This window comes from Delphinapterus leucas, chromosome 6, assembly GCF_059928025.1.
Source record: "Delphinapterus leucas isolate spDelLeu-1000000601 "Yukka" chromosome 6, BTC_Dleu_Yukka2, whole genome shotgun sequence".
Taxonomy (NCBI): domain Eukaryota; kingdom Metazoa; phylum Chordata; class Mammalia; order Artiodactyla; family Monodontidae; genus Delphinapterus; species Delphinapterus leucas.
The window spans coordinates 82,498,459-82,512,080 of record NC_143134.1 but is presented as its reverse complement, the minus strand read 5'-3'; the positions used below and the strand labels follow the sequence as shown (position 1 = coordinate 82,512,080).

General features: G+C 43.5%; 1 protein-coding gene across 1 annotated transcript in view; it reads left to right on the top strand.

The window, feature by feature from the left end:
• Nucleotides 1-13,622, top strand: part of GNA14 (G protein subunit alpha 14) — a 198,029-nt gene that overhangs the window by 90,432 nt on the left and 93,975 nt on the right. The window contains exon 2 of the mRNA XM_022573467.3: nt 8,953-9,137. Coding sequence (XP_022429175.1) covers nt 8,953-9,137 — 185 coding nt within the window. The remainder of the gene's footprint in view (nt 1-8,952; nt 9,138-13,622) is intronic.

The window sequence follows — 13,622 nt, the reverse complement described above, 5'->3', positions numbered from 1 at the left end:
CTGGCCCCGGGGCCCCGCGTGTCCTCATCGGAAAGGGCAAGTGGCAGTGTGCCTGCTCCTGTGTGAGGCTGCTTTGTCACTCAACAAACTCGTCCACTTAGTCCTGAGTCCTCTCTTGGCCAGGCAAACCCTCTTCCCATTGCTTTCCCAGACCGTGATCATCCTTGTTGTCTTAGTCAATGAATACCGAAGCACAGACATTTATTAGGCTCCTACTATGTGCTCTGTTTTAGGCTCCAAAGACACGAGGAAACAAGAGAAATAAGGCCCCGTAGAGCCAACCTGCAGTCACAACAGAATGTGTCCATACCCTCTTCTGCCCGTTGGTCTCGTAAGTCATTTACACCAACGTACAGCATTGTGTCCCCATTTCTGTTCTGTTTACGTACATCATCTGTAAAACTGAGCTGAAACACAATGGCTTCTCCCAGATGGTTTCAGAAAACATCACAGACTATTGGAGTTGGCTTTGCCCATCTGAGAAGCTTTATCAGCTCCTCCTTTGACTCTCAGGGAGGCGGTCTTGACTAAAGATTATAGGTAAACTTTAGAACAATTGGCTTTCTGTTTAGATATGCTTGGTTTATCACTTGGAAAGGCCTTTTTGCTTTGGCCTCTGTTCTCTCCTGCCTTCTAAAAACCAACTTTTTTTTTCCTCCCCATGAGTCTTTCTGAGTCTTAAGCTGAAACTCGAACCTCAGACTGCTTTCTCAAATCTCAGAGTTTAGAATTTTAGTGCTAAGACATTTTTCTGACCCCTTTTTAGTTATATCAGTTTCAACCCTCAGTTTTGTTGTATGTGTGTGAGGTTCATGGGTAGAATTTCAGAAGCCTCTCAAGAGAAAGAGGGGGAAAGCTCCTTTAAGGATGGAGAGTAAAAGAGTACATTTCACATAATACACACCAGATCACTGGGGGATAGACCAGATGTTTGTAGTTGGAATATCACCAAAGTCTTATGATAATATTTAATTAATCAAATATTTAATTTGATTACCCATGGCAAATGACACTGGTTTTTTACTCATAACATTCATGTTTCCTTACATAAGAAGCTTATTTAAATAAAAAATTTTTAATATTATATAATCATGCAGATGGTACATGGGTATGATAAAAATAGCAAGGTAGGTACAGAAATAATGGAGTTTGGGGAAACACTGGTAAGTGAATGCCAAGAACAAGTATCCTGTAGGAAAGCTCCCAGCCCTGCAGAGTGCACACCCACCACCCACGGACACAGGAAGCCTGCGGAGGTGAGCTTTCACTTAAATAGAACACAGGTTATCCATGTGTGCCAGCCATGCCCGAGTAGCAAGCCACGTAAGTGCAGATTAACCACTTGCTGGGCATGTATGCTGGAAAAGGAAGTAACTCACATTTACGGTGGGGGGAGGCACAGGATCCCGGCAGAGCACTGCAGCGAGAGACTCGGGAGTACGAGAGGCGTAGTGAGAGGCAGCTTGGTCTCCTGCCTGGAGGTCAGCGGGCACAAAAGCAGGGAAGGCGAACCAGGCCCTCGGAGGAATCTCTGTTACAACCAGGGTGCCTTACTCAGAGGTTACCCCCTGATTTTATTACAGACCACATTTGTAGTAGGATGACGATAAATAAGAACCTGAAACTAGTAGGCTCTTAACGATAACGAAAGTTTTAAAGTACTTATAACCCATCGTTGGTTTTCTTTCCTCCAAGTATGAAAACAGTGAAGCAAAAACTAAGTGGAAGAGAAGAGGCATTTCCCTTATTTATATGTGGAACAGAATCTAGAGGTGGAATTGTAATTTTACTCCATTCTCTGCTCTGTATTTTAATAGCATTGGGTCCAGGAGCAAAAGTCCTTCTGGCCTGTGGTTCCCTCCCCTGTCCCTCTTTGTCTCATCTGATTAAATCTCTTGGTCACTTGATACCAAAGTTCGCCTTCCAAGCCACGGCTCCCCCCTCTCTGCTGCTCCCAGAGTGAGGGAATGCTGCTCCCAGAGTGAGGGCTCAGTTCTCCTGCTATCTGCAGAGGCTGTGGAGGTGCCGTCCACCAGCATGTTGATTTTGTGGAAGAGCCAGTGAGAAAGTTCTCACAAAGAGATAAGAAAGAAAGCAGAGTGGACCTGTGCTACTGACTGGCCCAAACCACACATTCTAATACGCAGTCAGGAGGGATGTCAGAGCTAAGTCACCTATTCTTCCAATCACCAATAATTTTCGTTCTAAAAATCATATCATTTAGATTTTTCTTTTGTGTGGAATAAATGAACGGTTGTGCTCAATGTCTGAGTGTTGAGTTTCTGTTTAGAAGAAGTGAGGATACAAAAACAAGACCCGTATATATGCTGCCTATACGAACTCACTTCACATCTAGAGACACATACAGCCTGAAAGTGAGGGGATGGAAAAAGGTATTCCATGCAAATGGAAATCAAAAGAAAGCTGAGTAGCAATACTCATATCAGACAAAATAGACTTTAAAATAAAGACTGTTGGGAGTTCCCTGGTGGCGCAGCGGTTAAGAATCCGCCTGCCAATGCAGGGGACACGGGTTTGATCCCTGGTCTGGGAAGATCCCACATTCCGCGGAGCAACTAAGCCTGTGCACCACAACTACTGAGCCCACATGCCACAACTATGGAAGCCTGTGGGCCTAGAGCCCATGCTCTGCAACACGAAAAGCCACAGCAATGAGAAGCCCACACACTGCAATGAAGAGTAGCTCCTGCTCGCCACAACTAGAGAAAGCCCGCATGCAGCAGCAAAGACCCAACGCGGCCAAAAATAAATAAATAAATAATGTTAAAAAAAAAAAAAAGACTGTTACATAATGATCAAGGGATCAATCCAAGAAGATATAACAATTGTAAATATGTATGCACCCAACATAGGAGCACCTCAATATATACGGCAAATATTAACAGATAATAAAAGGAGAAATTGACAGTAACACAATAGGAGTGTGGGACTTTAACACCCCACTTACGTCAATGGACAGACCATCCAGACAGAAACTCAGCTCAGATCCTTAGCTTGAGTTTACTGGTCCCTCTAGTCCTGGTCACAGCTGTCATTGCAGAGACTGACTTACGTCTCGTGTTTCCACCCCCTCTCCCACCTCAGCTCCCATCTGCTGTTGGAACTGTCTCATTTAGAGCAGAGCTCTGAAGAATTAAAGATAAAGTTCCAAGTGTTGGAGTCTCAGAACCAGGTGAAGACAGTGCTTAGCTGATAGAAGGGTGTGACTTGGCCATTTATTTGGGGAAACACTCAGTGTAAAACTAGCACATGGTGTTATCATGGGAAGTGCATGTACCAACAGAGACCCAGATTTAGACCCAAGACTCAACAAACACTTCCAAGCTGAGTCACCTTGGACAGACTTTGACCTTGGACAGAGATTAAATAAACTATCTAATCTTTTTGATATTCAGGTTCCCTTCTGGAAAAAGAAGATACTAACCGGGTTGTGTTGAGGCTTAAATGAGAGGGAGAGGATCCTTCACCCCTACCCCCAGCCCACCGAGTTTCTTTGCTCTCTTGCCTTCAGCCCCAGGTGGTGTGTGTCTTTCAATCTTTCTTCTTTGCCTTTAACCTGTCCTTTTTTTGCCCTAGGTTTGGTTTTTTATTCTTCAGATAACCACAATATATTAGTAGAATTGAAGAATGTTTTAAAATATTGGTATTGATCAAATACATTTATATCATCTTTTTATTAATCTTTAAAATCATTTCTAACCTTTTCTTTTCAAAATCTTCCATGTCCAAAAGCAAAATCAATGACTTTTTAAACACGTTTCTGTGTTTGGGGCTGCTGGTGGGGTTGGCTTTAACCTTTTGTAAGTGAATGGTCTTTAAAATGCAAAAGATCCTCTACCTTGGTATAGAACTTTGGGGTGAGTCTTGATGATTTTTTCTGGCTTAAGAGGGTCCAAATCCCAGGTGCTTCGTGATAATTACATAATCTCTCCGTTCACGTCAGCTTTGCGGCATGTAGAATGTGGAAGTATTAACCTTCACTTAGGATAAGGTAGCACTGTACCCAAGGTCAACCTTGCCGGGGTGGAATAGAAGCAAGTGTGGCAGCATCATAGAAGAGACGCAGGGAACCCCAGGATTCTGCAAGAGCAGAGATCTAATCTGATTCAGGATTCTAGACCAAGCTCTGACCGTATAGGACCTTCCCACAGGTCCTCAGTTAACACACTAAGTCTTGGCAGCCAAGAGTCCTCGTGAAACTGGCCTCATCACGATCATCTTTTGACAATTCCTACCTCACTTTTCTGCAGTTGTCTGTGATATAAGACCAATGGGGGAAAACTGACTTCTCATGTTTGTTCTATTCATTCCTCCATTTAGTCATTTTTTGAGAGCTGACTATATGGCAGGCACAGTGTTCGTGGTACCCAAATGCGTGACTCCCAAGCCTTACCCTTCCTGGACTTAGGGTGTAGCAAGAGACATATCTGCAAGCAAGCACTTAGGGGATGGGCCCCACTGGGGTATCCACAGGCACTTTGAGAGCTTAAAGGGGGCAAGCCTAACTGTTGGGGGGATGAAGGGGAAGAAAATTCCTTTAGGGGGGTGTTACTTGTGTTGAACCTTGAAGGCTAAGGCTTTAGCAGCCCGGTTGCTAGCCGCAGCTCTGAACCTGCATCAGCTTTGCCCTGTTTGCTGACTCACAGTTTCCTCATCGCTGACCTGGGAAGACGGCACCCACCTTGCCCATCTCTGGAGGTAGAAGTAAGGCAGCAGGGAGGCTTGTGAGGTTGTGAGGACACTCACCTGTTGGGAGGTTCTTCTTCATGCCCCAACAGTGTGTGCCTGCAAGATGGTGGGTGTGCCTGGGCTTAGGGTTCAGTGTGTGGCTGTGAACTTCCCATCTGTCCTCATTAGACCAGTATGACTAAGTCCATTTGGTCATGATCCCGATGTTCTTCTCTGATAGTAGAGTCTGCATTAGAGTCTGATTGAGTAAATCCCCTCTTTCTCTTGCTGACAGTGTGCACTTGCAGAGATCACTGAACAGTATGAGCCCCAGGTTTCTCATCCGTATGATAAAGATGACGGTAATAGTTCATACCTCGTGGGTTGGTTGTGAGGATCAAAGGAGATCATGTGTGCAGAGTACCAGGCACAATGTGACTCTCTAACAGTCACCATTATTAGGACTGGGGAGTAACCAGGAAAGGGTCACAGAGAATCAGGATAAGGCTCCTGCTTGGCCATTTTCATGGTGGTTCCTGCCATGGTTGAGGTCACTGCTACCCACATAGCACACTGGGTGGCTGAGAGAGGGTGAGCCACCTCTTTTCCTCTTCGTGGATAGTGAAGGCAGCTGAGATTGGATGAATTCCTTATCACTGTCATGTATTCAAAAAATACTTTCAATTCAATAATATCCAAGATTTTAAAAGGAAGGAGGAATATTCCATTGTATGTATGTGCCACATCTTCTTTATCCATTCATCCGATGGTGGACCTAGGGGTAAGATGGGAATAAACACACAGACCTACTAGAGAATGGACTTGAGGATATGGGGAGGGGGAAGGGTAAGCTGTGACAAAGCGAGAGAGTGGCATGGACATATATACACTACCAAACGTAAGGTAGATAGCTAGTGGGAAGCAGCCGCATAGCACAGGGAGATCAGCTCAGTGCTTTGTGACCACCTAGAGGGGTGGGATAGGGAGGGTGGGAGGGAGGGAGACACAAGAGGGAAGAGATATGGGAACATATGTATATGTATAATTGATTCACTTTGTTATAAAGCAGAAACTAACACACCATTGTAAAACAATTATACTCCAATAAAGATGTAAAAAAAAAAAAAAAAAAAAAAGGAAGGAGGGCTTCCCTGGTGGCACAGTGGTTAAGAAACCGCCTGCCAATGCAGGGGACACTGGTTTGATCCCTGGTCCGGGAAGATCCCACACGCTGTGGAGAAACTAAGCCCGTGCGCCACAACTTCTGAGCCTGCGCTCGAGAGCCCGCGAGCCACAACTACTGAAGCCAACGCGCCAGAGCCCGTGCTCCGGAACAAGAGAAGCCACTGCAATAAGAAGCCCGCGCATCGCAATGAAGAGTAGCTCCCGCTCACTGCAACTAGAGAAAGCCCGCGTGCAGCAAAGACCCAATGCAGATAAAAATAAATTAATTAAAATAAATAAATAAATAAAAAATAATCAGGGTCTTTAGAAAAAAAAAAAAGGAAGGAAATGCTGTCCCAGGCTACAGCATGAATGAACCTTGAGGGTATTATGCTAAGTGATATAAGCCAGTCACAAAAAGACAAATACTGTGTGATTCCCCTTATATGAGGTACCCAGAGTGGTCAGATTCTTAGATACAGAAAGTAGAAAGGTGGCTGGGGGGAGGGAGGACTGGGGAGTTGTTTAATGGGTGTGGAGTTTCAGTTCTGCAGGATGAAAAGGGTTCTGGAGATTGCACAACAATGTGAATATACTTAACACTTCTGAACTGTATACCTACAAATAATGAAGATGGTAAATTTTGCTGTGTGTATTTTATCACAATTTTATAAAAGCTTAATAAGCTTGTGCCAAGTGTAAGGCATTATACCTGGCCCAAGGGGAGGCAGTGTGAATAAAAACAAATATGGCCCCTGTCTCCCCTTACGAAACTTACAGGCTGGTAGGGGAGGCATATGTCAAAGGAAGGATGACATTAATGGGCAAAAGTGCAGCTGGAACAGGTGCTCCAACCAGAATTTCATGGTACCCTGAGCCTAGAGTATGGGGACTTGACCTCATCAGGCAGACCAGTCCAGGTGAAGAGCAGCAGTGAGAGGGGTGAAGGGAGACCATCCCAGGAACGTGCGAGGCATGAGCCAAGGCTGCAACAAGGAGGCCAGTGTGGCTAGAGTGCAGAGTGAGGAGGAAAGCGTGTTGTGAGAAGAGGCTGGCGAAGACGGAGAGGACAGACCACGCGGCCTTGTTGGCCACAGTAGAGTTTTCTTTCTTCCTGAGCTGAGGGGAGGCCATTGAGAGTTTTTTTTTTTTTTTGCGGTATGCAGGCCTCTCACTGTTGTGGCCTCTCCCGTTGCGGAGCACAGGCTCCGGATGCGCAGGCTCAGCGGCCATGGCTCACGGGCCCAGCCGCTCCGCGGCATGTGGGATCTTCCCGGACCGGGGCACGAACCCGTGTCCCCTGCATCGGCAGGTGGACTCTCAACCACTGCGCCACCAGGGAAGCCCCCATTGAGGGTTTTGAGCTAAGGATGGGAAGACACATAGAAAAGCAGGTTTGTGTTTTGAAAAGATCAACTTGAAGGAACATTTTTTTTTTCTTACAAGGAAAGATCTTATCAAATGCTAAGAGTTGTCTCAATTATTCACCTGGAAAAATTGTTCGAGTCCCCTAGATGTTTCTCTGGGGCCTGATGTTCACAGGGCCCCCGGCGAGAGTACAGACGGAGACCCACATCCCATAAGTCTAAACGGTTACAGGCAATAATCAAGCCAACCAACCATTATTAATATGTTCTGTCCTCTTACCATGACAAACATCTCTTTATAACTAAAATGTCAAAAAAGATATGTACAACTATGGTTTTTAATATGACTAAGAGCGAACAAAGTAGCAAAGATGATTGAATTTAACTATAACCGCACTGTCTGGGTATTCTGTTGGGTTAATGAGATGTGGATACGTAATAAAATATTTTATAATTAATCCATCATTTCCTATTTCATAATTTTTGGCCTTCTTTATAGTAAAATCACGAATTATATTTTAAGTTAGATTTCCATACAATTCGTGTTGTTTTAATAGAAATGCTGTTAGATGACTTTTTTATAACAGGTATATTGAATATATATTGTATATATATTCGTACATATGCAGTTCACCCATTTGAAGAAGCCAACTTTTATTGAGTCATTTTAGTTCTATCATTTTCATTAATTCCAATTTGAAGAAACTTTGCCCTACTGAGATCATATCAACCTGAATTGTTAAAAAAGCTTCTTTAAAGCAATACTTGGATTTGAAAATGAACCATAAATATAGTATATTATGTTCCAAACATGGTAATGGGATCTCTGAGATAAATTATCTTTATCACAAAAAATATTAGAAAGAAAATATTTTAATTCCATCACACAAATGTCTGTCACTTACGCTGCACCTTTTCCTGTCTATTCAAACAATATCTCAATCTAATATTAATGTAAAGCCCTGGCATCATGTTTCACACATATTATTTGGACATCTATGCAAATTTAAGAGCAGTAGGAATGGTTTGATGTTGTAAAATGTTCCTTGGCTGCCATGTACAAGTGTTGTGAGTTTGGAGGACCTCCTGAACTACAAATTGGAGTATGAGGAGGGGGAAGAATATAGACATTTGGTACAGCTAGGGATGGTGCTTCGTTTTGCGAGGATCCATTGTATTCATGTATTTGAAAGAAAGGAATTGACAAGTTAATTAGCCTTTTCTCACATCCCGGTGTTGCTGCTGCTCAAACCTTCCCTGCGCTCTGAAGCAGCCCCCATCGCTGCCATGGCTGGTATTAGCAGTGGGGAAACCCTCGAATGTTTGGGGCTTTCAGACACGGATGCCAGTTGTTTCGAGGTCATAGGGCAAGGGATGTCGGGGAGCAGTTCCCTGGGGCCTAAACAGTGTTAGTCACAAGAGCTGGTGTTTAGGATTACTCCAAGTGACACGGGCACTCATGTGTCCTTAATAAATTGTGTGTGTGTGTGTCTGTGATATTTGTGGACTTCGAAAGCACAGGGTACAGGGTGGGGACCCCTCTGCCCAGGGGGTTAGGATGGCACTACCTGCAGCCTCAACTTGCATAAGCACTCGGCAGGCCCTTTCCAGATCCACCCCCATCAATTTACTAATCCTCATATTGGCCAGCGCTGCCAGGAGGTACTTTCTCTCTCACTCTGTTCCTTTTAAAGACTGCTGACTGCGTTTTTCACTTGTTTTGTCTTATTAGGAACTGGAGAAAGTGGCAAAAGCACCTTTATCAAGCAAATGAGAATCATCCATGGGTCTGGTTACAGCGACGAAGACAGAAAGGGGTTCACGAAGCTAGTTTATCAAAACATATTCACCGCCATGCAAGCCATGATCAGAGCCATGGATACCCTGAGGATACAGTACGTGTGTGAACAGAATAAGGTAACATGCTTAAGAGTGTTGGACCCATTTGTGAATGCATGCTATCCTCCTCTGGTTAGCATATGTATCTGAACTAAAAGATTTACTGCGTGCTTCCATCAGAGGCCTAAAGAAGCTCTTGAACTCAGATTCTGGGGTAGAGATACTCCAGAGGAGTGCGATGAATTTAGGAACAGCGCTGCAGTCTTATTTCTGCAGAAGCTCTAGCATAGTGGTAGTGTGGTGCTGCCCAGTGCGCAGCAATTCAGAAATGTGGGTAGTCATTCTGGTGACTTTTTTCAGATGCTGAGAAAAGGAAGACATACATATACATCTCCTCTTTCAGCTAAGATACCTGGTTAATTTCTTCATTGGAGCAGTGGAGATCTTGGGTTTACAATGGCCAACTTTTTAAGAATTCCCAGTCTTAGGAAAATGCCCTGCAGACTACTCAAAGAAGTCAGTGGGCTTTGTTTGTTTGTTTTGGGAGCTAGCCCTTCTTAGGAGCTAAGTGATGATTTATGAAGGGTAATGCTTGTGTCTCAACTAGCAGAGGACTCTCATAAAGTAATGGTATGAAGTTGCCATTTGCTTTCCTGTCACCGTGGGTTATTTAAAATACATATCTGTTTAAGACTATAGGAAAATAATGAGGCAGGAGGGTGGGAGGAGGAGACAAATAATATTTTCTATGGTGTATTGGAATGTAAATCCATAGGAAAATACTATGTATAAGTTCATTAAGAATCTGATAGAGTTTCTTTAAAATAATTGATACCAAGTTACAACATGACATGATGATAAAGAGAAAAATTCTGTCTGATTCTCTTGTGTATCAACTGAAAAGAATTTAGCTGCTCAAATGCCAGAATAGTGGTTTAAGTATGGACGTCAGGGACAACTTTATCATGAACTTGTGGCATCTGTGTTCATGTACATTATACAAAGAGTTTCAGAGCAATCAATCTAATTTTTTTTTTATTACTCAGTGACTGGATTACATAGGAAAACTCAACGTGCACCAAATTTTAGATGTACCTTTACAGTGTGACTGCAACCTTGTGTCTTTACCACCATTTCCTTGCAGTCTTGAGGAAATGAAGGAATATAGCTTGCCCACAGCTTCAACCTTCAACAGTGTTAACGCTGAAAAATGTGTGTGTGCATGTGTGACAGGTGGTGGGGGGAGGGTGTTAGTGGTGGGAATTAGTCTTTAGTATATCTGATGCTAAGTAATATGAGAGGTGCATCCTGAGCCACTGGGTGATTCTACAAGTGACTCTGATTCCTTTACACATTGGTTTTGAGTATATACATTATATCTTTTTGAATGCATGCAGTTAAAAAGAAGAAATCACCCTTTACAAAGTATTTTAAAAATTAGGTCATCTGTGGAAATTTAGGATTATTTCAGAGAAGAGGTATGTCAGGAACGTCCTTGCGGTAATTTTAGTTAATCTACTTTCCTCCTTTGTAAAAGGCATTTGTTTCCCCAGTCATAGTGGGGTGACTAACTGGAATTTAGGGATAGATTTGTAAACAGGCCTATTGGGAAGAAAAGGCTCAACTATAAGTCAGTTCTGCTTATCTTGGCAACATGTGTTTGTAAAAACCTGATCAGATTTAGTAATCAAGGTCCCTGGGTTTTTGTTTGGTTTTCCCTCAAGGTCTTCTAGAGGAACTCTGAGTTTATATTTCAAACAAAAGGGTTTTATGGGGTTTGACATTGCACCACTTTCTTGTGCTCTCTTGATCTGAATTCTTTCTCACAAGGCCATGTCCCCTTGCCCACTAATCTGCCTTAGTTTCCCCCAGCTGCCGTAACAAAGCATTTCAAACTGGTGGCTTAAAACAGAGATTTCTTCCTTCAGTTCTGAAGCCTGGACGTCTGAAATCAAGGGGCTTGGTTCCACCTGGAGGCTCTGAGGGAGGCTTTGTTCCATGCTGCCCTCCTAGTTTCTGATGGTTGCTGGCAATCCTTGGTGTCCTTTGGCTTGTAGATGCTTCCATCCAGTCCCTGACTCTGTCTTCCCACAGAGCTCTCCCCTCTGTATCTCTGTGCTCACATGGTGTTCTCCTCTCTGTTTCCAAACCTCCCTCTTCCCATGAGGACAGCAGTCATTGGGTTAGAGCCCATCCTAATCAAGTATGACCTCATCATAGCTTGATAATATCTACAAAGACCCTATTTCCCAATAAAGTTACTTTCTGAGATTTGGAGTTTTCATGAATTTCAAAGCAACACTATTCAACCCAGTACAGTCTGCCCTCTGCCCCAATCCCCCAAAGAATGTCCAGCCTATAAGCAAAATACATTCACCCCATTCTAATATCCCCCAAAGATTTAACCCTAAAAACAGCATCAACTCCAAGCCTCAAACCTGATCTAAATATCAACTCAAACGGTCCCCAATCTCATCATTTACATACTCTAAATCAGGTATGGGTGAGACTCTGGATATGGTCCATCCAAGAGCAGAATTCCTCTCCTTTCACACACCTGTGAAACTGGGAAATGAGTCAGTAGTACCTCTGTCTCCTCCTCATTTGCTGTCTCTGGCTCCATTCTCAATTCCTTCTTTCTACTTCAAGTACCTGCATTCATGCTTCATAAACTTCCTCTTATCCCTCAAACATATGCCAGGGATGAACCACATAGTGACACGGCTTAAGGAGAGGCAAAAGGTTGAGTAGAAAGATCACTGGATTTGTTCCCCCAAATCTGGGCTCTGCTCATCGCTCACCTGTGGGTCTCAGGCAGGAGTCAGCAAACTTCTCCTGTAAAGGGCCAGAGAGGAAATATTTTCGGCTTTGAGGGCTATGCAGTCTCTGTTGCAATTACTCAGCTCTGCTGTTGTACAAAACCAGGCATAGGTAATGCGTAAATGAATGAGTGACGCTTACTTATAAACTCTGTTTGCAAAAGGTGAAAATTATTCTTAACTCACGGGCCAAACAAACAAAGGCCAAGAGCGGATTTAGTGCATGGTCTGGAGTTTGCTGACTCAGTCCTAGGGGAAGCCATGTAACCTCTCCGGTCTCGCATTTCCTTGTCTGTTAAATGCAGACAGCACGTGCTCTGTCTACTTCATAAGCCAACATGAGCAAAAGGAAGTGCTTTACAAATTAAATGGCACTGGAAAATAGAAGGTTATTACTGGGGCAAGTTCAAAAGCCAGAAATGAACTCATTGTTTCTTCTGTTGATTGTTTAGGTCAGTCATTTTTTTTTTTTTTTTAGGTCAGTCATTTTGATCGATTTCTTCTTTATTATTTTCTGAATAATTTTCTCTGTGGGCTAGTCCTGATTCCAAATGTGAAACTATAACGAAGTACCCTTCTTAGGTCATAAAATGATAAAATGATTAGTGCTCTAGGAGTTTAAGTAATTACTTAAGAAGCATGATCTATGTCTTCTTTTTAAAAAAAATTTATTTTATTTATTTTTGGCTGCATTGCGTCTTCATTGCTGTGCACGGCCTTTCTCTAGTTGCAGCAAGCGGGGGCTACTCTTCATTGCAGTGCGTGGGTTTCTCATTGCGGTGGCTTCTCTTGTTGTGGAGCATGGGCTCTAGGCACGCGGGCTTCAGTAGCTGTGGCACATGGGCTCAGTAGTTGTGGCTCGTGGGCTCTAGAGTGCAGGTTCAGTAGTTGTGGTGCATGGGCTTAGTTTCTACACAGCATGTGGGATCTTCCTGGACCAGGGCTCAAACCCGTGTTCCCTGCGTTGGCAGGTGGATTCTTAACCACTGCGCCACCAGGGAAGCTCATGTCACCACCAGGGAAGCCCATGTCTTCTTTACAAAGTATTGCTTCATTCAAAACAATTGACTAGTTAAGTCAGGGATGAACAAACCTAATTAGCTTTTCTTTTCAGTCCTTCCCTCACTTCTTATTCCATTATTTGATTTTTTTCAGAGCTAGACGCTTTCTTAAAAGTCTGTAGAAGGGAATTAAGAGTGATTTTAGGGGGTTTTATTTTAAATGTTAGCAAGATTATTGGTCAGCCAGGTTGTTGAAAATCTTTGCCTATTACTTGACAGGCTATTTTTGAAAGGAAATTTATCAGAAATTTAGTAGCATTTGGTTTTTAACCTTTTTTTTTTTTTAAAGAGATGAGGTGGATTTATAACTTTCTTTTTTTTTTAGATGTTGGGGGTAGGAGTTTATTAATTAATTAATTAATTTTTGCTGTGTTGGATCTTCATTTCTGTGCGTAGGGCTTTCTCTAGTTGCGGCAAGCGGGGGCCACTCTTCATTGCGGTGCGCGGGCCTCTCACTATGGCGGCCTCTCTTGTTGCGGAGCACAGACTCCAGACACGCAGGCTCAGTAGTTGTGGCTCACGGGCCCAGGTGCTCCGCGGCATGTGGGATCCTCCCAGACCAGGGCTCGAACCCGTGTCCCCTGCATTAGCAGGCAGATTCTCAACTGCGCCACCAGGGAAGCCCCAGGTTTTTAACCATGTTTTAACCAACATGTTTTTTCAATTAAGATTTAGCCTTGAAG